The sequence below is a fragment of the Haemorhous mexicanus genome, chromosome 21 (assembly GCF_027477595.1).
Source record: "Haemorhous mexicanus isolate bHaeMex1 chromosome 21, bHaeMex1.pri, whole genome shotgun sequence".
In the NCBI taxonomy this organism is placed as follows: Eukaryota; Metazoa; Chordata; class Aves; order Passeriformes; family Fringillidae; genus Haemorhous; species Haemorhous mexicanus.
The window spans coordinates 948,910-975,834 of NC_082361.1; the positions used below are offsets into that span (position 1 = coordinate 948,910).

The following is a 26,925-nucleotide window of genomic DNA, read 5'->3' on the forward strand; positions in this document are numbered from 1 at the left end:
CGCCGCGCCCATTGGCTGCGGCGGCGCGGGGCCGGCCGGCGATTGGGCCGCGCCCGCGCCCCGGAGGGTCCGTCCCGCCCCGGCGGCGGGCGCAGGGCCGCGGTTGTTTGGGTGCCGGGCGGGCCCGGCCCGCACCTGCCCCGCGGCCCCGCCGCCCCACCGCCCCCCCGGCCGCACCGCGGGGCCCAGCCCCGGCCGCGCCCGCAGCCGGCCGCGCCGCGGGGCTGTCACCCGGCCCCGGCGGGCGGTGGCCGGGCCTGGTCCGCCAGCCCCCGCCCGGGTTATCCCCGGGCGCTCCGGGCCACTGGGAAACTGGGTCACGGCGCGGGCCCGCCACCGGCGCGGGCAATAGCGCGGGGCCGCTTCGCGTTCGCACTTCCAGGCACCTAAAAGGTGTCGGAGAGCGGCTCCAGCGCCTTTGAGGAACGCGGTGGGCTCCTGGAAGAGCTCGGGATTGTGCCCTCGGGCGGCAGGACAGCCCCTCCGAATCCCTTCGGCTGCGTTGCCCTGAACCACACGTAGCATCGAGGAGATTTTCCACTTGTGTTTGTTTCCTTTCCATTCTTCAGCACAGTGAGAGCAGCCGTTGCCGTTTCTGTGGCAGGACAGAATAAAACACTTTAAAGCACGTTCTCAATGAGACCACCTGATGATGAATGAACTGCGCTACCTTGCCAGTTCCAGTGGTTTGACAGTGACAAAACTCAGAGCTGCTCCCACAACTGGTCTGCATCCCTTCCCTGTGCTAGGACAGTGAAACAAGACACTGGGATGTCTCTGGAGTTGCAGTAAGATGCACTAACTTTGTTTCTGTCAAGTGTTCTCAGAGGGAACCCAGGGCTGAGCAGTGGGGAGAAATCAATGTCTCTGTTTTATTTTCTCTTCTCATTCTCTTCCAGGTTTCTTAGCCTTTTTTTCTCTGTTTTTTTTTTTTTTCAGTCACTGACCTTTTCCTCTTCTCTGAGTACATTTTGAGAGGGGAGACCAAAGCCCTGGACACCCTCCTTGGAGGGAGTTTGGAGTGGGTGACTCCTGAGCTCCCTTCTGACCCACGGTCCTGTCCCACAGGACAGATTCTCATTCTCTCACACTGCACGTCTGTTCCTGCTCTGTGTTTTGCTGCTGTTAAAATGCTTTCAGTAACCACTGCAGGAACCACTGCTAGTTCTGGGTTCCTGTGCTTTGGTGGTCTGGCAGCCCCAGCACCCTGGGACAGGGCACGAGGGCAGCAGCAGGTGAGGGATGAAGGGAAGGAGCCACGGTGGTAATTCCTGCCCTTTGCTGGTCAAGTTTGTTGAGTTTTTCAGCTGTGCCATGATGTCATTAGCAAGGACACAGAGGACTGGGAGGGGTGGGTCAGAGGGCCCTTGTGGGCATTCTTGACACGGATTTCTGTAGAATTCCCCCTCAAGGGCTGGATGAATGCATAAATGGAAAATGAAAATGGAATGAGGAAACAAATGACAGTTACATGGAATTCATCCAAAAAGAAGCAATTTGGAAAGAAAAAGAAAAAAAAAAAAAAGCTTGACATGCTGCTTTAATGGTGACCCAGGCTCGTATCACTGTCATGCAGCTGCATTGATGTGGATGAAGAGGTTCCCTCCTCCCTGGCATGAGTGTGAAGGAGATAACTCCTATCTGCTGTCCATTCTGCCCACAATCACCCTTGTAGTACCTTCTCCAGCTCCCAGACAGCTTCCTGTCTGCCTCCTCTTTTGAGGATTGCCTTTCATTTCTTGAGTCATTTAGTTACACTCCTGAAGCATAGTTGATGCATTGTTAAAATATGTATTTTGGTGCTTGCTGAGGTAAGAGTGGGGTTCTGACTGAAAAGCACATAGTATCTTTGATCGTATTTATGAAAAATAAAAATTAATCCATAAGATTGTTTTTGAGGATAATATGGGCTTTACAAGGTATCTGGACAGCTGTGGAACCCATTTTAAGATTAGCAGAAATGCTGTAGAAGTCCTCAAATATGAAATGTTAGGGTCTGGAAAAGAGAGCAGGGTTTTGGCACAGTGTATAAACACAACCACATGTCAATCTCCAGGTGCCTCCTTCTGTCCCCACATCAGAGGTGATCTTCAGGTGTTTGAGTCGCTTGAATATTTTGAGGCTCGTCCTAATTATTTTGCTCTCATTCTCAAAACACTCAGTCCTGCTCAGTAGGATGAACATGGCGATTGCTAAATTAGAACCGTGTTTCACTAAATCCGTGGCAAACATCATTTCCCATTGGGAAGTGAGCTGCTGGAGCAGCCGTGGAGAGCAGGTTCCCCAGGCAAGGGTGCTGCGGCCGCTGTGCCGTGGCCGTTCCTCCGAGCCGGAGCTGGGCCCTGCAGGACCCTGTCAGTGCTGATGGGGCTGGGGGCAGGAGGTGGGGGTTGACCCACTTTGCAGCCTTTCAGCCATTTTGCAGTGCTGTCGTCAACTTTGTGTGACATTTTGCTGCTCAGAATTTACCCAAGTCGAAATGAAAAAGCGATGGAGATCCGTTGAGGCATCTAAAGGAGAGGCAATGCCAGTGCTCCCTTGTGCTTCCCCCGGTTATCCTCGAGTCTTTCTGGCAGTTCCAATCCTGAAGAAAGGCTGTGAAAAATTAGTGGAGGGACAAAGGAAGACTTCCCATGAGTCTGGTCAGATCCAATGTGCTGATCCAGACAAGCAGTACCTGGGGCAGATGGGTCTCATTTCTCTTCATACCACAAAGACCAGCAGCTGAAGAAGTGGGGACTTAAAGGACACATGTCTTTTGTCCCTCCTGTGTCATCTTTATTGAGAAATAAAGAGAAATCCAGAGTGTTAATCTGAACCTCCCCTCTTCCCCACCACCCCAATGTGGCAGGACAGAATAAAACAATTTAAAGCACGTTCTCAATGAGACTGTGCTGCTCAGACCAACTAAATTATCTTCTTATCCCTCCCAATTGCTGTTCTCTTCCTTTCCTTGGGAGACTGAGATGTGCCTATTGTCAAGTTAGTTCAGGCAAGACTATAAAGAAATTATTTAAGAAAATAGTTTGGGAAAAGTTAATTTGGGTCAAGGAGGGATTAAGTGAGGAAATTGTTTCTTTACATCCTCTGCTAAGAAGTAAGCAAGGGAAGAGATTGAAAATAAACCTTGTTGAGCCCATTTTTGGAGTTATTTTGTATGTGCCCTGTCCTTTTTGTAGCTGTCATTGCTTAAATCCATCTAACTTGATGAGGAAGGAAAGAGATTCAGCTTGAGAGCAAATTCAAAGTGAAAAGATTTGGCCAGTGACATGATGAAAGGGATAAGTGTAGGTAGAATGGGATTAAACAGAAGTATTCTTGGTATTGAACACATGGCTCAGAGGCCTCTACTCTTGGCAGCCTTATTTGTGGCCAAATTTGTATCCCTTTTGCATGAAAAAGGAAGGATAAAATTAATTTAAAAAATCAATGTGAAACTGAGTGAGATAGAAATTGTTTGATAGAATTGATAGGCATTTATGAAGCCTCACTGCAAAACATCAGGAGCAGCATCAGGGAGCAGCTGTGGCAGGAGGGACGCCTGGGTTTGGAGGGGCTGGTCCGAAGGAGCTGTGGCTGCAGCTCTGCCCAGGAGGGGCCTGGCTGCACATTCCCCCTGACAGACAGCGTGCTGCATTCCTGCTCATCCTCCTGGCTTTGAAACCTCAGAGGAACAGAGTGGCCTGTGAGAGTGGAACTCCCTGGGCCTGCTGAAGTATTGCCTTTGCTCCTGAGAGCTGTATGCACCTCAGGACAGTGGCTGGCACCACAGTGTGGCACAGGCACGCTCTGCTGGGCAAAGCCAGTTGTCCTCAGCACTCTGAGAGTGAGGGAGCAGCTCCAATTCTCTCTCCTGGGGAGTAAACACGAGGGGGAAATTAAGGCACAAGACCAAAACTGAGTAAGAAGTCAGTAGTAGAGCCAGAAACAGGGTCTGCTAACTCTGTGCAGTATTTGTTTTTTAGGGTATGCTGCCAGTATTAATAACAAAAGAATTGGCTCAGTTTCCACACTTGGGCTATGAAATATGCATGCCTGTGTTCCTGCAATCAGGGGAGCGCTGTCCTCCGAGGAGCAGCGCTGCAGGTTAGCACTCTGGCAGGGTCCCCGTGGCTGGCTGCTTCTCGGTGCCTGTCACCTTCTGTAGTCATCAAGTGGATAAAGAATTTTTGTCATGCTGCTTCATGAATGAAGCCTGTGCTCCTAAAGAGCATAAGAATTAGCTCTGAAGTGTGCATTAGCACAAAGCCGAGGATGTTGAAAATCATAAAAACTAAAATACACATGCACTCCATTTTCCCTTTCCCTTATCCTGACTCTGAGTGGGGATGGAGTCTGGGTTTAGTTTGTCACGGTTTTTTTTCACCCCGGCTGCCGCTAAAATGCTTGGGACTCTGGAGAGCTACCAGCCCTTTGCTTTTAGCATCATTCAAAAATCTTCCATTTAGAGACCATTCTGATATCTTGGTGGTTTTTTTTCTTCGTCGTCTTTTTTTAACTACTAAGGAAATTTGCATGAAAATGGAATCATTGTTTCTGAAGAGTTCCATCTGCTCCTGCTGCTTATTCTGGAGCTGAAGTCATAATCCTCCGTTTGTGAAATTTCCCATTGAAGAGATTTTTGGCTTGTTATAGTTTCAGCGCAAAATTTCAGAACAGAGGAAATAAAGATGCTTCACCTAGGAAAAAAAAATTAAAAAGAAAAAGCCTGGAGATGACATCAGAACTGCCAGCATATCTGCAGTCAATACACTGTAATTCCATAGGGACTGAGGGAGTAGGAAATAGGGCAGTACGTGAGGGGTGTGGGGCTTGGGGTGGGAAAATGCATTTCCTCACAGCATCAGAGCTTTGGCTGGGGGTAATGAAGGAATTGTAATCTTCTGGGTGGCTCAATAAATAGGATTCCTTTTGGTGGAAGTGAAAGGGCAGGAATGGTTCAGGGCAACAGGAATGCTCAGATGAGCCAGAAACGAGCAAAGTCCTTTTAAAAGAGCTTTGGCCAGAATGGCACTGCCAGGCTTCTCCCAAGGAGGATCCGTGGGATGGATGTTCACGTAGCCACTCTCACAGCCCTGTATCTACTTCCGAGGGGTATTCTGTGAACGAGAACAGGGTTTTTGTCGTTGTTCTAATTCCTTCTTTTCCTGTGTTTACTGACACTTATGTGCAACGCCTGCGTGTAAAGGCTGGGCACATCCAGTGCGAGCGCTGGGACGCGGAGAATCCCGTGGGCTGGGAGCGCCGCTTGTCCCGCCCGGACCTCTGTCGCCATGCAGAAATGCTGCGGGAAACTGGGTCAGGGCGAGCGGCGCTGGCAGCGGGCGGGGATCGCGTGCGGTGCGGTGCGGGGCTCCCTCCGCTCCCGGAGACATTCCCGCAGAGTTGTGACCTCCTTCTGCATCCTCACTTGGGGATCGTTCCCCGCACCACGCGCGGGGCTTGTGAAGAACATCGCGTAGGTATGCACCGGGCTGTGCTTAGAGCGGGTAGTACCTAGGTCTGCTCAGGAAAGGCGATTCATCTGCACTGGGCATTCCCCTGTTCATTGCATGGTGGTGTGCCCGTGTGCCCCGGCGTGCAGCGCTGTGCCCGGGAGCTGCCCCGTTAACCCTTCTCGGTGCCGGCAGTTCCCAGAAGAGCTCTCCTCCATCACTGCGGGCTGCTTTCACACACCCCTGCTGCTCCTCCGCGCTGCTGTGTCTCCTGCCCTTGTGATTCTATCACGGTGCATTCCTCCTTCTCCCGAGCACAGCTCTGGAACTCCAGCAGGAGCTGGGTCATAGAATCATGGAACAGCTCGGGTTGGAACGGACCTTAGCGATCGTCTGGCCGCATTGCTGTGGGCAGGGCTGGCACTCACCAGCCAGACCAAGGGGCGCACGGGTCCCGGCCCACCGAGCCCGCTCCCCCAGCCGGACCCCACCAGGCTGCCCCTGCACATCCCTCCCTGGCTTGTTCTCACTTCTCCCTGTCTCCTGCCTGCTGAACTCTCCCCCTTTGTAAAATCTCTTAATATACTAACCCTTCATAGGAATTGACTCCTGGAGATGTCAGCCCACAGCTCTGTCTGCAGCTCAAGCACAGCCATTAGCAGCTATTGAACTTTATACACAAATCAGAGGTATAATTTACCTCTTTAGGGACAAAGGAGGGCTGATACCAACACACCAGCTTTGAGTGCAGCCCTGCTCTGTGAGCTCCACAGGAAATACACTTAGCTAAACACAGTTGTAATTACATGCAGCTTCCAACCTCTGTTTTCTTGCTGTTGTGTAGCACAGTACTGCTCAAGTACCAGGGATTTAGGAAAGCCTGGCTATCTACACCTCATCCCAATCAGTCTTGCTCCCTTGTTGCCAGCTGCTTTATCTCCTGTCTTCTCTCTTATCTGTCCCTGGCCTTCAGAGCCTTTTAAAGAGGTAATTTTGCTGGTCAGGTAAAGCCTGCTCTCTTGTGGGGCGAGGCACTGCTCGGCTGCTCCAAGGGTCCAGGTTGGGCCAGGAGAGCCCCTCCTGCTCTGCCTAAAGGTCAGCTTTTCATCCAGGGACTCCATGGAATCCACAGTCCTGCCATCAAACCCCTCTGTGCTGGTCTCTGCCACGGTGCCTTCCGGAGCAGAGAAGCTCTGGAGCTGGGGGAAGGCACTGGGGAGGGCACCAAGCTCCTGGCTCGGGGCACAGACCCTGATATCCCAAAAATTCATTAGCTGGACACAGATTGAGATAGTAGATATTGTCAGAGGATAATAGACTGTATTCTGTTGGATATTGAATGCTTTCAGAGGAGAAGCTGGTGCTGGACTTCAAGGATAAATAAATATTGGCAAATTTATATCTATATACTGTTCTGAGAAATGTAACATCTTCAAGGGGAAAAGCCTATGCTAAAGTTTGTTATCACTTTTCATACCTTCAATTTTGAGGAAGGGTCCCTTTCACTTATCTGGCAACTGTAGGAAAACTGGCATTTTTCAGATTTGCCTGATCATTTTGCCTTTGTTTTGTGCTGCAGGTGAGGCTGTGTCACAGGCTGGTCTGGGGCTTAGCTGTCTGGCCTCCAGAGCTGCCCACAGAACTGTGTGTGAGCTGCAGTAGCATGTACATAGCATAGCTTCCAAACATAGCTGTTTGTGTTACTGCGGCATTCTACTCCTTTGTTTTTTCTTTTTAAATTAATTTCATGCTTTATTTCTGTGTGCAGAAGCACAGAGACTCACATGTATGACCCGAGCACCAATTCTGCACAGCTACAGCAAAGTTCCAAATGAGACTAGAAATTACATGTAGCTCTGTGATTTAATTTTCTCTGACATATTGAGTCTATGTTTTAGCCTACAGAACTCCACAGCTGTGCCCTAATTCTCTTTTCCTTGTGATCTCAACATCGCTGCCTTTTAAGGCATTGCTATTCTTGGATCTCAGCAGGACACCATGTTAGACTGTCACCCTGCTCGCTGTACTGCCAGTGCAGAAAGCAGCTTCTCCCTGGACTTGCAGAGAATATGTGCAAGCAAACTTTGGAGCAATTGAGTGGGTGGATGAGACTAGATCAGAGTGCTTTATATCCTGCTCGGTAGCGTGTATTGAGGTGATGGTGTACGGGTTCCTCTGGCACTGCTCTCTCAGGGCATAAGGAAAATGTTTATGTTTTGTGGCAAATAACAAGCAATAATGTAATTAGTCTTTGGGAAGACTCACACAGGAAAAGCTGGATGTCTTTTCCTTTAAAGAAGAGGGTCGCTGCCCTGTGGGTGTTTATGTTCTGTTTGGTTAAGTGACATTCATATCTCTGGAACTCCTAAGTCTAATTCCTGATTTAACCAAATACTGAGTGTGTCTAACCCCAGTGTGGCCCTTGTCTAACATCTTACGTTTGCTCCTGCAGACGTAGTGCAAGTGCAATTTGCTAAATCTGGTGTAGGAGCTCTCTCAGCGTGATTTGGGCTGTTCTGACACAGGATGAGATGTGTCTCTCACCGTGAGATCTGTGGGGCTGAGCATCCAGGGTGTCTCCTGTGAGTAGCAGGGGCTGTTTTCAGGAGTACGTGCGCTGCAAAGTCATCACAGCACAGCACAAAGAGCCCTGCAGTTTTGCTGATAAGATGCCTGGTGGTGAGCACTGGGAGTTTTCTATTTGCCTTGTTTCCAAGATGTATGATAAAAACCCTAATGCAGATTTTAATTTTTAACTCCTAAAAAAACGCGTGGGATTATCTTGGGTGAGCAGCTCAAACGTATCATGCCATTGGAATGTCAAAAATTTAATGCAGAAATCCAGGCGCTGTTGTCGGGCAGATCATTTTAATTTCAAATCTGAATCTTACATGTTTCCTCTCAAACCCTCTCACATTTCTTGCAGCACCTCTCTGTTGCAGAGGATCCCTCAGGCTAAACCCGCTGTGCTGCACTGGGGAGGATTTATGGCCGCCAGCGGGGCTGCAGAGAGCAGGGCAGCTGTCTGTCTGTCTGTCTGTCCTGCACACACAGACATGCTGTGAGTGGGGCTCTGCTGCACTGCTCCTGGGCCCCGAGAGCAAGCTGGAGAATCAGTTTGGTTTGGCCAAGCTGCCATTTCCCCTCCCAAAGCCAGGAAGAGCAGCCGTGCCGGGGTCTGGAGCTCCAGCCTGTCTCTGGAGCTGCAGTGGGAGCTGTGGCCAGGCTGGTTCCCGCAGAGAGCAGCTCAGGACAGGCTTAATGAGGGGAAATCAACCCCCCTAATTCGGGGCCGCGTCCCCAGGCAGTCAGGGGAGAGGTGGATTCCTCCAGCAGGCAATTCAGAGGCGTCTGTGAAGGACTAATCACCGTCCTAGCACGGGGCTGCTCCGAGCACGAGGTTCCTGCCCAAGGAATTAGGGCCCCGACTTGTGCTGGCAGCTGCTCCAGAGGAGATGCTGCTCTGTGCCCTGGACACAGGAGCTTGGTGCCTCTTCACACACAAGACATGAAATTTGGGAATCCCTATGGCCTTGGTTCCTTGCTGTCTGTAGCTGTTGGTGCCCTAAATCCTCCCTGTTTCAGCAGCTCCTGTGGGCATGATCTGCTCCTGCTGTTGGATGTCCTGTGGAAAACCATCACTGAAAAACCTTTCCATCACTGTGCTCCAGCACAGCATCGTCTCACACTCCTGCTGTCCCAGCAGACTGCTCTGGTCCCTTCTGTGCAGCCACGGGTCCCTTCTCTGTTTAGATGCCTTAATGAGGCCAAGGTTTGTGGTCAGGGCTGCTGACAGGAAAGGGGAAAATAAAACTGAGCATAGGGAAGTGTTGTGGGAAGAGCTTTCCACAGCATTTGTGGGATTTAATGTCCTGAGGACACAGTCAGAAGGATTCAAAGGAATAAAATCTCTATGACAAATCATAGAATTGTTGCATTGCATTTAATGTATTTTAATTGGCTCTGGTTTTGTCCCCCGTCGGTTTTATAGTGCTGTCATCTGTAAGACAAAGTGTAGAGCTGTGCTTTCCCAGCAGAGCTGTGCCTGTGTCTGCACTGGTTGGATCTAGAAGGCCAGACTTGGTGTGAGCTGGATAATTACCCTGTAAATGAACCAGAGCAAATGTAGGTTTGAGGAATCTCTTGAAATGTGAGTAAAATATTGATTAGATACCAATTAAGTGAGCACGAGGCTGGATCATTGAGAAAATAGCATGTGAAGATGTAGTTGGACTGTATAGTGAGACATACATACAACGGGATCAACTTGATATCCAAAAAATTAGTTCCACCACGTGGAAAAGTTCTTGACTCCAAAGCAGACACTTGGCACAGAGCAGATCCTCCTCTGCTTCAGCTGGGGAAGTAGCTGGTAATTAGAGGCTCATCTTCTGTGAATCACCACAAAAGAAAATGAGGGCACAGTTTTTGAATGGGCTTGATGAAAACAGAGGGATATTGGGATTAGAGACTCATGGTTTCTTCTCTGGGTTTGAAGAAGAGCGTGATTTGTCATGGGTTGCACTGTTGGTGCACCCTGCCTGATCCTCTTCCTGTCTGTTCAATTTGACTGGAGGTTGTTTGGGTTCTCTTGTGCAGGATGACCACTTTTCTCAGTTTCTCCTGCTTTCCTCCCCGTTTGTGAAATCAAGTTCCTCAGTACATAGAAAACCCCGTTTATCTTTGAGCAGCTTCCTTATGTAGAACAGTTTTATGACTATAGAAATTTCATCCTGAAAATGTGCTGCAATCCTGGGGGCTCGTGTTGTGAGCAGCCAGTTGTAGCTGTTACCACTATGCCGTGGCTTTCCTCCTCAAGTACATGATCGTATTACCGCAGATTTAAATATCTGATTTACAAAATGTCGCTGCCTGATACTCCAGCACTATCATGTAAGGCACACCACAATAGATACCGAGAGTAAAGATTGTTTTAAATGGCTTTAATACAGGCAGAGGTCAGAAAAGGCAAGATAACAGCAGAAGAGGCTATGTCAAAAAGTAATTAGAGCAGGACAAATGGATTGTGCAGGCATGTCGAAGGCTGTTATTTCTGTAGGCAGTGAGTAGGAAAGGTGTTAATGTAATGTGACAGATCTGGAGCAAAAATGAGGGTGCAGGGAAAACAAATAGGAGCTGACCAATGGAATGGTTTAAATTATGAGGTTTGCTTTAACATAATTTGATTACACATGAAAGAAATGTTTAGTGTAGTTTCTTTGAAAACCTAATTGTCTTAAATACTGCATGTTCAATTCAGTCTTTACACCCAAAGCAGCAGCCCCTGTGCTGGGGCAGCCTTGCTCCCTGTCAGGAATAGGCATGGGAATACTTTTGCCCTGTGTGGCTTCACAAATGAGAGGAGGATGGAAGATTTTTTTTCCCTCAGTGTTTGTCTAATAAAATTGGCTCTTTGCAGTCACGTACATCTTAATTTGGAACCTCGTGCTAACTGGGGTGGGTGGTATCTGGGCCTGGGAGCTGCTGGTGCAGGTGATGCATAAATTATCCAGTTTATCAGAAGGAAAGCATGAGGATCAGGTTTAGCAGGAGGAAGACAGGGAAGTAACATATGTTTTTTTCAGAATTCAGCTCTTGCCCCGCTCAAATTGGAACCAACATTAGTAGGAGGGGGGAGCAGTGCAGAAATGCCCCAGATTTCCAGGCTGCTCCAAAGCACTGAACAGGACACAAAGAACTTCCCCAGCTCCATTCTGCTGTGCAGTGTTGAGTTGAAATCACACAGCCTGGTGGACACACAAAGATTTGACCTTGCAGGCAGGACAGCCTGTGTAGCTCATGGGGGCATTTTCCTCACATTTACAACAGCAGAAACTTAAAATGATGAAAGCATTTTTCTAGAGGAGCCACAAGGATTTTTTGAATATAGGGATTTCTCCTGTGCTGTTGTCCTCAATTGCCCTTGCCTTTCTAATAAATATATTTTCCATAGATTTTGACATTTCACAATTTGATTCAAGCTTGAATTCATCTTAATAAGTAAATGTTGTTTAGGTGGTTGTAGATGGTGAATCACTCAGTCTCCAAGCTGAGGTGTTGGCAGGAGGTTCTTACAGAAGCTGGGAGTTCAGGTGATGTGAGTTTTTTTAGTGGAATATGTTGTTTTCTGCACGGATGTATTCTTGGCTGGTTACATGGGTACAAAGAGGAAGTCTGAGGATTCCTCAGATAGTTCCTCCATAATTTTGTTCCTGTTTTTGTTAATTTTGGAAGGACTTTTCAGGTCAGCTTTTCCTTTTCGTGTAAAAGAGGAAAATAGGATTGCAAACTTCAACAAGTTAAATTGAATACTTAAAGATGATTGGCAGCGGAAAGGGACATTCTAAATAGCTGCTCCTACTGACAGCACAGCTAATTGCAGGAAGACTGGACCCGAAGCTCAGCCGGTGAGCGGGGCCTTCCAGTGCGGCCCCGGGAGGGGAGGGTGCAGCGGGCTGCTCGGGCAGCGCCGGGGCCCGAGCGAGGGAACAAAAACTGCGGCTGAAACCGAGCCCGCATCGGTACCGGGCCCGCATCGGTACCGGGCCCGCATCTGTGCCGGGCCCGCATCGGTGCCGGGCCCGCATCGGTACCGGGCCCGCATCGGTGCCGGGCCCGCATCGGTGCCGTGCTCGGGCCGGCCTGGGCAGAGCCGGGTGAGACTCCGGGGGTGTCCCGGGAGGGGCCCGGCCCCGCTCCGGGTCTGTGCCCGGCCCCCTGTGTGTGCCCGGCCCCGCTCCGCTGTGCTGTCCCCGTTCCCGGTGTGCCCGGTCCTGTTCCCGGTGTGCTGTCCCGTTCCCGGTGTCCCGTTCCCGGTGTGTCCAGCCCCGTTCCCGGTGTGCTGTCCCCGTTCGCGGTGTCCCGTTCCCGGTGTGCCCAGTCCCGTTCCCGGTGTGTCCAGCCCCGTTCCCGGTGTGCTGTCCCCGTTCGCGGTGTCCCGTTCCCGGTGTGCCCAGTCCCGTTCCCGGTGTGTCCAGCCCCGTTCCCGGTGTGCTGTCCCCGTTCGCGGTGTCCCGTTCCCGGTGTGCCCAGTCCCGTTCCCGGTGTGTCCAGCCCCGTTCCCGGTGTGCCGTTCCCGGTGTGTCCAGCCCCGTTCCCGGTGTGCCGTTCCCGGTGTGTCCAGCCCCGTTCCCGGTGTGCCGTTCCCGGTGTGTCCAGCCCCGTTCCCGGTGTCCCGTTCCCGGTGTGCTGTTCCCGTTCGCGGTGTCCCGTTCCCGGTGTGCCCAGTCCCGTTCCCGGTGTGTCCAGCCCCGTTCCCGGTGTGCCGTTCCCGGTGTGTCCAGCCCCGTTCCCGGTGTCCCGTTCCCGGTGTCCCGTCCCGCCGTGCCGCCCGCCGTGTCCCCGGTCGGGTGCTGCCCTCTCCCGTCCAGCGGCGGCCGCACGGAGCGCAGGGACCCCGCACGGGGCCGGGCCCGTGTCCCCGAGCCACCGGAGCCCTGGAGCGCAGCGCGGTCACACCGGCTGTAAAGCCGTGGGCGCGGGCCCGCCGGTGTTTCCCGACACGGTCCAAGCGCTGCTCCGTGCCTGCCCAGCCCGGCTACTCGGCGTCCCGCGGGTCTCTCTGTGCTGTCACCGTGTGCCACCTCCCCGTCCCTCTGCCGAGTCTCACCGCTGCGTAAGGGGCATGGAGCAGCCGGGATGTTCCCAAGCAGGACTTTCCCCAACGCCAAAGAAACTCCCAAGCTGCTGCAGTTCCAACAACATGTTGGCTGCAGTTGTAATTCTGAAGGTTTTTCTTCTTTGTTTTGCCATCTGACCTGAAATTTGAGGAAATGTCCTCACTGTTTGTTTGTTTGTTTTTCCCTGGGCATACAAAAAGTTGCTGCTCACCAGCAAGCTGGAATTTGTAAATACTGTTCAGGACTATAGTAACTACAGTTATAATAACAAACTTGTTCTGTTGTTGCTGTTATTAAAAACACCAGCAACTGCAGCAGGCCGGTGTGTTTGTGTGGTTGCAGTTTGTGTAAGTCTGGCATAAACTCATCTTTTTCAGCTGATCATTTTAATACACAGAATTTTCCCACCTCTTCAAATCTGGGGGATACTCTCTGCCTCCTGGCCTAAAGGCCTCTGCTCTGTCCCTGCACCCTGCTGAACATCATCTTCTGCCTGGGTTTGGAGGAAGAGCTTGGGCTCATTGTGTCCACGCTGGCTGCTGGGTGCACTGGTTCTGTAGGTGGGACCCACCAGGACAAAGCCCCACTGCTGCATCACTGTGGGCTCTCAATATCGACCCCTGGCAGAAACAGCTGCCCACAGGAGGAGGTGCAAGGCTCACACCTTGCCTCGGGCCCGCTGCTGCTCCTGCCATGCAGTGCTTGGGGCTCTGTGAGGCTCTCCTGGTGCCAGGACCCAGCCCAAAGACCTCCCCGTGCTTTCCAGTGTGCTCTGAGGCTGTGTGACCTGATTTGGTTACTGGGAGCTACAGGAGATGCACTCTTAGAATGGATGGAGCCATCCCATAGGAAGGGAATGGAGCTCGATTGCCTCCTCATAGAAATGTAAAGCTTCTCCCTTTGCAATTCCCCTTTCTTGTACTTTCCCAGTAAGGCAGTAAAACCATATACTTCCCGTGCCTACAATCCCATTTGTTTTCCCTTTTTCCTCTGAAGGCGACCTCTCTGAGGAGCCCTTAACCTCCCCCCTGCCTTTCCCTCTGTTACACAGAGCTGCTCTCTGCTGTGTGTCACCCACCAAGCGAGGTGCAATGAAACGCTTCTTGTAACCACTCAGTTGTCTGGGATGGCAAATTCAGATAAAACCAGAAATTGATAGAAGCATTCAATTTACACAACAACTTATCAAACAAGTAAGAAGGAGAAAATAGTTTTATGTGCACTAAGTCACCACCTTCACTAGAATTATTAACACCACACTCCTGGTGTGTTTAACACCCGGGAGGAGAGGAATTACCTGATCTGTTGTTAAACCATTATCAAGACCAGCTCAGACATCAGGTGGATGTTTATTATCATTCCTTGCAGTTTCTTCCATAGCTCCTCTAAGCAATTTAATATTAATTTTTAATTTTTTTCTCTGAAATAGCTGCATACATAATGAGTGGAATAGATCTTTTGGGGAAAGCACACGCTGTGTTTACCTCCAACCAGCTCCCTCACTGCAGTGCCTGAAAGCAGTAATGTCCACAGTACCGAGGCTGTTGAGATGTGCTAATCTGAATTTTTATCAATTTTTCAGCCACATTTGCAAACCAGGCTGGTTCTGGCTGTGGGTGCTGGGTCTCGTTCCCCAGGTTCCTGCCGACCCGTGCAGGCTCAGGCACTGCGGAGGTGCTGCCGGCAGCACCATTGTGGATAACGTGAGAACTGAGCCGGGATCGGGTATTTCCTTAGGATCTGTTCGTTGCTTGAAATCAAATCCCCTTCGGTGTTGTCGTTTGGTCCGTGGCCGGCTCAGTGGTGTGGGGGCAGCCCTGGGTTTGTCGCCTTCAGCGCCGAGATGTGCTGGGTTTTGTTGTCACAGCCCGGACTTTGTTCCTGCCACAAAGGGGCTGATGGCTCAAACTGCGGGGACACAACAGAGCCCCGATTGTCATGAAAATGGGCAGAGCCCCTCTGCTGCACGGGGAATTATGAAACTGTGGCCGTGGGTGGGAGAGCAAGAGCTCAAGGAAGGGCTGCCCCTGTCCTGGGGCCACACAGCTCTGCCAACCCTGCTCTGCCCAGATTCGGGGTTTTCATCGAAGTTTTTGGGATTGGCTGTGGCAAGTGATGCTACTGGCAAAGAGTGTCCTGGGAGAGCTGTGCTGGCCTGGCCTGGCACTGGTCAATCCATTCTGATGGCTCATATGCCATATTTCTGAAAAAAGTCACATCTTTTGAGAATTCCTTCTCTTTGGAATGGTGATCTCATGGCACGTCACCAGGGAGCAGGGGGAGAGGGGCAGGACCTCCTCTTGCTTCCTGTGCCTGTCCCTTATGGCTTTAACATCAGGACAATAAACCCCTTGCAGGCAACAGTGCCACTTGCCCACTTTTTGGCAACACTTTTGGCTTTTACTGTTGTGAACTGGTGTCGTTGTAAATTCTTAGATGTTGGTTACAGTAAGATCAGGCTTTTCTGTCTGGGGTGGGAATTGGCTGATACAGGCTAAAATAAGAACCAGCTACTTTATTTTCCTTTTGCCCAGACTTACTGCATGGCTGTTTGGGTCAGACAACAGAACTCATTTTTCCTGTCTCTTTGCCCATTCCCAGCTGGACTGTGATTTTACAGAATAGTTTTGGATCTTTGCAATTATTTTCTGCCCGTAAGGATTTTGCTTGATAAACTGCCATGTGCATTTAGTGTGAGTTTTGAATAATTTGGAAGATTTGAGTTGTTTGGACAATTATAATTTTTCCCAGCCAGGTTTGGTCTATAATTGCAGCTTCAGAATTGGGGGGTTGTGGGAGTGGGTTTGTTTTGGGGCTTTTTTGGTGTGTCTGTGTTTTGGGTCTGAACAGCAGTTGTGGGTGCAACTTTGTGTTATCTGGAGATTAAGTTTCTTCATTTCAGCCTGCTGTGTCCACACCACGCTGCAGCTTTACAAAATAAGCACTCTGCATTCTGGTCACACTCCTCCGAGGGGTGCCGGGAGCTGGCTCAGGGCTCGCAGGGGATGAAGAATGTGGAGCTCTGGGAGCAGCACAATTGCAAACAGCTGTGTCAATAGTGCAGCCAGGGCTGCCTTACCTTGGCCATGCGCTGCCAGGGTGGTGCCAGCTCCTCAGCCAGCCTGGGTTTGGTGGCTCGGGACAAGGGGACATCAGTCCCATGAGGGTCTCACTGACACAGAATTGCACAAATGTACAGCATCAGCAAAGCTTGGAGAGTTTGCTCCTGCAAATGCACCTGCTGTGCAGAAATGCTGGGTTAAAAACAGGATTATGAGTAGAGAGAATCATGGAAGAGTTGGAGTTGGGGCTGGGGTTGGTGGCCAGATCCCTTGCCCAAGCAGGGTCAGCTGGAGCAGGGGGGCCAGGCTGCCAGGAGGACACCACTGAGCTCTGCCCTGCATGCTCACGAGGTTACTTGCATTGCTGGATGTCACCAGAAAGCAATAAAATTTCAGGCTTGGGATGGAGTGAAATATGACCTCTTTTGTTGCCTCTGAGCCTTGTTTATTCTAAGCCAGGCATTTCTCAGAGCGCAGTTGGGTGCTGCAGTCCTCAGGATGAGGAACAGAAGCAAACTGGCTTTTTTAGCAGAGACAGTTTTGAGACATCCAGACATCTGGATGACAGGTTGGATTGGGCATCAGCAGAAATGCTCTTGGGCCTTCTCTTAAACACTGTGGTGTGGTGAGCATTGGTTTGGGCTGGTCAAACACATCTGAGCACCAGGACAGTTTATTGGGCACTAAGGACACATGAGCTGCTCTGTAACCCAGGCTGAGTTCACCCCAGAGGGAGAATGAAGGGGCAGAAGAGCTTCATGAGAATATTTTCTGGTGCAGACACATGGGGCTGTGTCTGATGAAGAGCTCACCATGACCAGTGTTGCCAGTGGTACCTGTTTGGAGATGGGCAGCTAAATCAGTGATGGATTTATTGTGCTCCATTTAAACTCCAGTGTCTCACTTGTGCAGACTTGTGCAGACCTCACCTTGAACAGGTCCAGGGATGGAGCAGCTACAGCTGCTCAGAGCAACTTTTATCTTCATGCTGGGGGTCCCTGGGTTTTGTTGATGTGTGTGTCAGTGGTATCTGTTTCACACGCAGTGAACAGCTCCCAGCTTCCCTGCCGAGCTGCTGGAAGGGCTGTGCCAAGTGGTGGCCAGTAGGGATGGCTGGTGGCCAACAGCGGGTGGCCAATGGCCAGTGCTTGGTGGTCATGGCCAGTATCTGATACCTCCTGGCAACTGCCCAGGCCATGCCTCACGGCGGTGGCAGCGGTCTGTCTGTCAGTCTGTCGGTCGGAAGATCGGTCTGTCAGCCGGTCGCTCGGGCCGTCTGTTGGTCGGTCTGTCAGTCGCTCAGTCTGTCAGTCGCTCTGTCTGTCGGTCGGTCTGTCTGTCGGTCTGTCTGTCGGTCGGTCTGTCAGTCCCTCGGTCGCTCGGTCGGTCTGTCGGTCGGTCTCGGCCGATCGCTCTGTCAGTCGGTCTGTCTGTCGGTCGGTCTGTCTGTCGGTCTGTCGGTCTGTCTGTCAGTCGGTCTGTCTGTCGGTCGGTCTGTCGGTCGGTCTGTCGGTCGCTCGGTCTGTCGGTCGGTCTGTCGGTCGGTCTCGGCCGGTCGCTCAGTCGCTCTGCCGGGCGGGCGGGGGCGCGGCCCCCCCGCGGGCCGGTGCGGCGGGGGCGGCGCTGACATCACGTCGTTAGCATAGGGCCGCCCGCGGCGGCGGCGATGGCCGAGCCGGGCTGCCCGCCCGCCGCCGCCATGAGGCGGCCCTAGGAGCCGGCCGGGGATGAAGCGGGACTCGACCTGCATGGAAGGTGAGCGGGGCCGGGCCTTTGTCCGGGCGGTGCCGCCGGAGGCTGCGCGGGCCCGGGGCCGCCGCCCCCCGCCGCTACCTGGCCGGGGCCGCCCCGTCCCGGCGCCCGCGGGGTGCGGCGTGCGGGGCTCGGACCGCGGGGCTCGGACCGCCCGGGACCGCGGGGACAAGGAGCCGTGAGGGTTTTCCCCTTTTTCTGCCTTTTCACGGCTCCCGGCGCGCGGGGCCGGGCAGCGTAGCCCTGGGCTGCGAGCAGGATTATGCAATTAAAAAAAAAAAAAAGGGGGCATTAGTTTGTTTTGTGGCTTAATTTGTTTATATTTTAAACTTCCTAATCCCTCCGACCATCTGGAGGAGCTTTTTTTAGTATCGTTAATTATGGATAGTATCGGGGTCACGGAGGCGCTCGGTAGCGCCCGTCCGCCCTCCCGGGACCGGCGCTGGCCCCCGGTATTTGCAGCCTTTTTTCCCCTCTGTGACTGAAGACAGCGGTAAAGTTCACCTTCAGAGTAAGGACGAAATATTTCAGGAGAGAGCATGGCGTGTTTGGTAACACACGTTGGAGAAGTCGCTGTTCCTGTTGTGCCCAGGCCCTGCTCCCGCAGCCCGGACTGCTGGGGGTGGGGTTAGTTTCAGATTTTCTTAATTCAGCATCCTTCTCAGTGGTTGCACATCTAGACAGCTTCAGCAGGGCCAAGAGAATAGGTTTTAGGGCAGGTAAGTCAGGGCTTCATCCGAGCGCTTTGTAATGTACCAATTAAATAACCCAACCGGTGTAACGCAGTGGTTAATTCAGAGCGTGCGGCCGCGCCGGAGCCAGGGCAGGGGCCGCGAACGGAGCTTTATTTTGCTAAAATTGGATCAGCGAAAGTTGATCACTTGAGAGAGCGACTGAGCCCGGGGTCGGCCTGTGAGCATGGGCAGCGCGACCGAGACCCTCGTGCGCGTCCCCAGCTGCGGTCCCGGCCATCGGGCACATTTTGGTGTGAGGGCTTTTGTTCCAAACTCTTTGTGCAACAACTGGCTGGGGTGAAGGATCCGTCCTCTCCCCGTCCCGCACAATGGAGCGGGGCGGGGGTCCCGCAGCGCCCCGTGTCCCTCGGCAGCCCCCGCCCGCCGGGACGTGCGGTCCGTGGGGCGCGGGGCTGGGGTCGGGGCTCCCCTGCCCGGGAGAAGTTGCATTTCACAGATGAGTTTTTGATATGCAAATGGAGATGTGTCCCGGGAAGGGTGATGGGTTTCATCAGCTGCACGCTCTTGATTTATACCGAGCCGAAAAGGAGCAGCTGATGATTTCTGGGTGTTTTAATGGGGGTTTTCCTTTGATTGAACTCTGCTTGGGCGGAATAAGACTGTGAGTTCGGGATTTCATTACTGGAAAGGGAGACCAGAGATGCACTGGCCATTCCCCTAGTGCAGCATTTCTCCTCTTTTCTTTCCAGTAGTCACTTGCTGCTTTTTAAAATGAGACTGTGAGTAGAACATCTTTTTACAGTACAAGGAATAAGGTTGCAGGCTTCCTCTTTCTTTCCCCTCTATTTTTTTTTTTTTCTTTTTTACAGGAGGGTTGTCCATTTAAATTAACCTTTCTCCCAGCTGGGCAGACAAATGTTTTTGTTTTAGTTCACAGAGGGTTAATTCTATTCAGCTCTCCCCGCGACCGGCCTGATCCGGGGCAGCACAATCTGCTCTTTGAGCCGGGCTGGCCAGGCAGGACGCGGTGCCTTCGCCGCCTCCAGCGTGGGGTGGGACCCCCATCTGCGGGGTCGGTGGGGAGCACGAGAGGGACGCCCCGGCCCTTTGTGCGCCCGGCTCTGCCGTCCCGAGCAGGGGCCAACGCGCAGAAAATTTAATCCCTGTGTTCATCGATTATAAGTTAAAAAAAAAAAAAAAAAAAAAGGCCCCTGAAGCAAAGGCGCCTGGTTTGGGGGTGGGCTTGTTTGGACAATGCAGCGCTCCGCACTGAGGGGGGAGTTCCTCCAGTTCGGGGGCTTGAATTTCACAGGATGGTTTTCTTGAAACTAAAAATTGACAACGAAAAACATCGTTAGGAAAAGTAAAGGGGAAAAGAAACCCCAACACGTTTGTTTCTGTTCGAGGCATCACCAGAGGCGAGAGGAGAGTGAGATGCGGTTGGGATTTAAGTAACACATGTGTGAGATCTCCCCCTCCCCAAACAGCTGGTATTTAGCAGCTTGAGATTTAAACCCAGCTAAAGGGTGCTGCAGGGGGCTTCGAGAGGGTCAGTTAATCAAGAAACAAATAACTGGCACACAGCTGAAAAGAGGTTAAATGTATTAATGAATTGCAGTGCTGAGTGTTGCCTGTAATTTTTTTTTTTCAGCTGTAAAAGATTTTCTTAGCTGTAAATTCATGTTCTGTTATATAAATGGGAAGTTTTGCCTGTGGCAGCTTTTCTTGTTCTCCCTCTTGCTTTCTAGCCAGGCCAAATCCCAGCACTGTCTGCTCTGGGGTTTGGGTGAGGGGTTGTGCTTTCACTTTTGGCCTTACTTTTGGAAATTAGGTCTTTGTTTCTCTTCCATCGTAAAGCCCCACTGTGGAGAATCCCCCAGGCCGGCTGCACCAGCACGCTGCCAGGTTTCCAAGGTAAATCTCACAGCGAGCTGTAGTTGCTGTAGAGTTTTCAGTCGGGTCTCCAGAGCTGGGTGTGAGCCCCTGGCAGCTGGGGACCTGCAGCCAGCTCCTGGTCCCCTCTGGGAATGCGGCAGTGCCGCTCCCCACTCCCAGCACAGGGCTGGCACAGGTGGGAGCAGTGACAGGGCTGTGCTGGGTGTGTGTCCCCATGCTTTAATTCATTTGCTGTGTAGTTTAGAATCTCATCCACGTGCTGTAGTGCTTTCTGTTTGGGTCTTTGCTATGTGTTTCAGCAGGATTGTAAGATATTTCCTTTTGGAAATTCACAGGAATTTTGTTAAAAAAAATATCAAGACTGCTCATTTTGCTGAGGGCAGTTTCTTGAAAAATTTAACGTATCGCTTTTAAAATTTAATGTATTGTCTTATAAAACACACATAAGGAGAGCTTTTTTCCTCTTTTTTACTCAGTTTTCTGTGGTTCTTGTGTAACATCATCATATTCTTGGAGAATTTACATTGTATGTGGTATGAAACCTACCATGACCTCTGAAAACAATACATCCTTTAATGTGGCTTCGGGGAGGGGCTAGCGAGGGAGTAGCCATAAAAATCTTCAGGGTTCAAGATGAGGTTGAGATTTTTGTGAGTGCTTTTGTCGTAGCAGCAACTGTTTGATTTAGTGGCCCCTGCTACAATGGGTTGGGAGAACAAAGCCGGAATATCCCGTGTATGAGTTTGTTAAATGTAAGACCCGTCAGGAAAATTGGGGAGGGGGTAGAGGGAAGCTTCCTCAGCTCTCTCTCTGAAATAAAACAGGTATTTGGAAAAATTTCTTACCAATTGCTTTGTGTCCTAATCTCTGTTGTCTTGTGTAGCATTTGAAACCAGAGCAATCAGTGAGATGAGAAGTGACAGGGACAGGGAGGAGGGAGGGCTTATTCACTTAAAAATTGCTGTTCTTCTTATGTGTTTTGATATTCTAGTGAAATTTCAAGGTTAAGGGAGTTCAGAGCACCCTCAGTGCAAAACTGCTTTAGATTTGCTGGCGCTTTACCATTCCTGTGAAGTTGCCTGTGGTTCTGCCCCATCTCTCCCATCCTTCACCCACACCAGGCGCTGCATTTCGTGGGGTGAAAACTGGCAAAGGTCAGGAGCAGCAAACCCGTGGGTACAGGGCAGCAGTGTGGGCCTGGCCGTGGTCCCTGAGGATTTTTTAAAAGATCTAAATCTCCAAGACTTTCTGTAGACCATCATTTTTCATCTCCCATTTTGTTTGTGGGGAGCACGGCCACCTCTGTGGTCCCTGGGGTCTGTCTTTGTTCCCGGTGTGTGCCGCTGCTGTTTCTGGGTCTAACCTGCAAACCCAGGAGCAGTTTTTGCCGGAGGTGAGTGCAGTTCCTGTGGCCAGGGACCATTCACACCATCTCCCCTTCTGCTGGGGAGATGGAGATGGCGAGGGAAGGGTTCCGATCCCTCCTCGCTTTAATCATCCGGGCTTCCCACACTGGCTGGGTGACGGCCCTATTCTTCCCACAACAAAAAAAGCTGTGCCTGGAAATGAGCCCTCATTGACATGGTCAGCCGGGGCTGCCCGGCTGAGGAGGGAGCCCTGGGGCTGGAGCAGCCTGTGTCCTGCCTTTGGCCGTGTGTGGGAGCCGCTGCCATTCCCGGCGCTGCCCCCCGAGCCCGGGCACTGCTGCTGAGCCCGGGATTTATGGCACTGCTCTGCGAGCAGGGGGAGGGCCGCGAGTTAAGCTGAGCCTGAGCTAAGCCCTGCAGATAGAGGACTCCTCTGTCCTGGCTAATCCCCGGCCCCCTCCCCGCGTTTATCAGATTGCTGAAGGTGGAGATTATGCACTTGGTGGCTACAAAGTCATGTTTAGCTGTCTCCCTTCAGAGATGCTCAGATAGCCCCACTCTTGGTTGTACCCACATTCCTTTGGGTGCAGCACATACCTGAGGTGGTCTGTCATGTGAAACTGAGAATGTTTTGGTGCAAATCAGGAATGTTTCTTCGCTTAAAGTTTGTATTTCCTTTGTTCATCCCTTTATTTTAATGTTTTAGAACAATGAAATTTGCAGAACAGTGCAAATGTGCATGCTGTGCATAGCAAACCTTTTGGAGATTAACACAGATTGGTTCTGGTTTCTACTGGGTTTAAGCTCTAGAGAAAGCTGCTTGTGAGTAGGAGCAGCTGGTTTAGATTTTTACTTGGCTTGTGTAACTGAAAACTGGTTTAATTTCTGGTCCCAAAACATTTGGCTCATTCATTTCTCTTGCATTCACATGTGCTGCAGCAGTAAGAAGCTACACCCTGGTTTGTCAGCTTGCTTGGGCTTTATTGAGGCTGGAGAAGACTTCCCTGTGACTCTTACCTCCTGCTGCTCCAAAAATCCGTCCTGTGGATAATCACCTTTGTCTCAGAAAACTCCCTGGTCAGATCTAAATGAGGAAAATCAGCTTGGTGTTGTGCTGGAGCGAGTTTGACCCAGCTCATCTCCACAAGCCAGTGCTGCCCAGAGGCTGGGGAAGGTCTGTGTGCAGGCAGGAGCAGTGGGTGTGGGCAGCACCCCAGGCATGGCATGGGTTTGTGAGTGCCCAGTGCCAGCTCCCCGTTGGCTCCCAGTGTGGGTGGTGGGCACGGGGAGATGCTGTGCCCTGCTCCGTGCCCTGCTCTGTCCGCAGGCAGCCACAGAGCCCCTGCCACCTCCTGGGTCCTCCTGGGCCGTGGGTGTTTCTGTCCCTGTGGGCAATGGCACTGTCCTGCCTTCAGGCCAAGGAGCACCAGAGACAGCCTGGTTTAACATCCCTAGGAAGGCTGTGATGGAGTGAGAAGCAGCAGAGTTTGGTTCCTTTCTCTTCCCGGTGCCTGGCTCAGCCAGGGTGATCTAGTCACCTGGGTAATGTTTGACAGCTGGGAAAGCAGCCCCATGGAGGGTACTGGAATACTGCAGATCTGTGTGTCCCTGAATGTATTTGAATGGATCCCACCTTTGCAGTGAAGATCTGTTTGCAACTGTTGGGATTTTAGTGGGTTAAAACACGAGGTGGGGGCTGGGGCATCTTGACCTGGCATGCAAGGGGTTAACCTGTTGAGCTGTGGAACATCTGCTACAGGAAGAGCTGCTGGTGCAACTTGCTGGCATTATTTTAAGCATAGCTGACTTGGTTGAAGTGAGGTGCAGGCCTCCCTGTGCAGTAGGAGGTGATGGGATTCTGGGGGCAATACCTGGGTCTCTTCACCATCGTTTTCTTCTTCCTTTCCGTTTGACATCCCTGTCTGGACCGAGCCGAGCATCATCTCTGCTCTCTCCCTCAGGCAGTGTTACTGAATTTAATGTGACAGCTCCTGTTGTGGAGAGGCCTGAAATTTACATTTTTAGTCATCCAAAGGCTTTTCAAAGATTTGGAAAAGGACCAGTGAAATCTCGTCACTGTGGCTCAGCTGTATGATGGTTTCTGTAACGATGTTCTCTCAGGTTCTGGGATGTTCTCTCAGGTTCTGGGCGGTGGCTCATGAGGGCAGCGAGGCTTTTGAAGGCCAGAGGTGCCCCTGGAGTCTGAGATGTGGCAGGATTTCACAGTCACTGCTCTCTGCCAGGTTTCTGTATTTGCACACCCTGCTCTGGGCAGTTGAGGTGGGATGTTTCAGAAGCCTTTTTTCCCCACTGGAGTTTCTGTTCCTCTCTGCTAAGAGCAGCAGGAAGGTCGATGCAGGCTGCAGGGGAGAGCCCCAAGGGCCCTGCCTGGCAGTGGGGAAGGGAAGGATGGAGCTGTCCCTGCGGGATGGATCCTGTGGCCGCCCCTCAGTCAGAGCCGCCCGCCAGAACCCAGGCCAGGCTCTCCTCAAAGCTCCCTTTGCCTTGCAGATGAGCGGGTGGATCAGCGAACCTGCCTGATCTGCGGGGACAGGGCCACGGGGCTGCACTATGGCATCATCTCCTGCGAGGGCTGCAAGGGCTTCTTCAAGAGGAGCATCTGCAACAAGCGCGTGTACCGCTGCAGCCGCGACAAGAACTGCGTCATGTCCCGCAAGCAGCGCAACCGCTGCCAGTACTGCCGGCTGCTCAAGTGCCTGCAGATGGGCATGAACCGCAAAGGTAACGCCAGGGGCTGCCACGGGGAGCGGGGACACTGCCACCGTGGGGACTGCCATGGGGCACGGGGCACTGCCACTGTGGGGGCTGCCACGGGGAGTGGGGACACTGCCACCGTGGGGACTGCCATGGGGCACGGGGCACTGCCACTGTGGGGGCTGCCACGGGGAGTGGGGACACTGCCACCGTGGGGACTGCCATGGGGCACGGGGCACTGCCACTGTGGGGGCTGCCACGGGGAGTGGGGACACTGCCACTGTGGGGGCTGCCACGGGGAGCGGGGCACTGCCACCGTGGGACTGCCATGGGGCATGGGGACACTGCCACCGTGGGGGCTGCCACGGGGAGCGGGGACACTGCCACTGTGGGGACTGCCATGGGGAGCGGGGACACTGCCACCGTGGGGGCTGCCATGGGGCATGGGGCACTGCCACCGTGGGGGCTGCCATGGGGCACGGGGACACTGCCACTGTGGGACCCGCTGCCATGGGGCACGGGGCACTGCCACCGTGGGGGCTGCCATGGGGCACGGGGCACTGCCACCGTGGGGGCTGCCATGGGGCACGGGGCACTGCCACCGTGGGGGCTGCCACGGGGAGCGGGGACACTGCCACCGTGGGGACTGCCATGGGGCATGGGGACCCTGCCACTGTGGGGGCTGCCACGGGGAACGGGGACACTGCCACCATGGGGGCTGCCGCAGGGAGCGGGGGACACTGCCGCTGTGGGACTGCATGGCCACAGGGAGCGGGGACACTGCCACCGTGGGGACTGCCATGGGGCACGGGGCACTGCCACCGTGGGGGCTGCCATGGGGAGTGGGGACACTGCCACCATGGGGGCTGCCATGGGGCATGGGGGCACTGCCACCGTGGGACTGCCAGGGACTGCCACAGGGAACAGGGACACTGCCATGGCCATGGGGAGGCAGAGAGAGGGGACGCTGCCACCGTGGGGTCCGCCCTTCCCTTGGTTGCCATCTTGTACTGCAATTCTGCCTCCCAAACTCCCTGCAAAAAAACCCCCAAAACTTCAGCAAAATCGTGCATGGATTAAAAATTATGCACAGATACTAAGTTCTGATCTACTTCATTCCTATGTAGAGGAACAATCTGTGTTAACTGAAAGCATGTTTAAATATTTTGAGAATATTTGTATTTATGCTGAGCAAAGTGGTCTCTATTTCCATGCTTCAATCTACTAACAAGGCAAAAATTAAAGCACTTAAACAGGCTTTTAGAGTCCAAGAGATCTTACCTGTTTGCTGTCACGGGTGCTTAGACCAGCAGCTGCTGCCCACGGTGAGGTGTGAGGGTTTTCCCTGAGCACCTGCTCTGGTTGGAACAGCTGTGGTCTGGGTGAGGGACAGCCACCCCTGGTCCCTACGTGGGCACAGGTGAGGGACAGCCACCCCTGGTCCCCACGTGTGCACAGGTGAGGGAGGGACAGCCACCCCTGGTCCCCACGTGGGCACAGGTGAGGGAGGGACAGCCACCCCTGGTCCCCACGTGGGCACAGGTGAGGGAGGGACAGCCACCCCTGGTCCCCACGTGGGCACAGATGAGGGACAGCCACTCCTGATCCCCACGTGGGCACAGATGAGGGACAGCCACCCCTGGTCCCCATGTGGGCACAGGTGAGGGAGGGACAGCCGCCCCTGGTCCCCATGTGTGCCCAGGTGAGGGAGGGACAGCCACCCCTGGTGCCCACGTGTGCACAGGTGAGGGAGGGACAGCCACCCCTGGTCCCCACGTGGGCACAGGTGAGGGAGGGACAGCCACCCCTGGTGCCCACGTGGGCACAGGTGAGGGAGGGACAGCCACCCCTGGTCCCCACGTGGGCACAGGTGAGGGAATGCCGTGGTATCACTTTCAGGATGGCCAGTCTGAAGTAACTCAGAAATTAGTAATTAAAGAAGGGGCTGTGGTTGATTTCAGTGCCACATCTCTACTCCTCGCTCCAGGTTTGAGTGTGTTTAACCTCTGGAGTGGCTGTTACCTGCTAAAAGCAGCGATTCCTTGGTTTGATGGCACAGGTGGGAGCTGGCTCTGCTGCCCTGGCCGTGCAGTGACCATCCCGTTTGCCACCCCCCAGTGTCCCCACATGGTTTAGATGTGGCTGCTGCTGGCCTCTGGGCCATTGCTCATGGGAAAGCGCCTGTCAGAGGCACTGAAACTTCATAAATTCACTGCAAATCCACCGGGATCTTCCTTGGAAAACACACTGGGGCCGAGATGGGGGAGTTGGGATCAGGGGTGTGCTGTGGGTCTGGGGGCAGCGCGGGTCCCTCACCTGGGGGTCCGGGGTGTACTGGGGGTCTGGGGGGTATCAGGGGTGTGCTGTGGGTCTGGGGGTGGCTC

The 26,925-nt window shown here is 52.8% G+C and overlaps 1 protein-coding gene across 4 annotated transcripts in view; it reads left to right on the plus strand.

Moving 5' to 3' along the window:
- The window catches only part of NR6A1 (nuclear receptor subfamily 6 group A member 1), a 74,580-nt gene that overhangs the window by 30,580 nt on the left and 17,075 nt on the right, over positions 1-26,925 (plus strand). For 3 of the 4 annotated variants that reach the window (XM_059865035.1, XM_059865034.1, XM_059865036.1), the window contains one exon: positions 24,338-24,568. In XM_059865035.1, the coding sequence (XP_059721018.1) occupies positions 24,338-24,568 (231 nt within the window). Of the gene's footprint in view, positions 1-17,778; positions 17,872-24,337; positions 24,569-26,925 lie in introns of those variants that run through there. The other variant, XM_059865037.1, reaches the window with a different exon arrangement.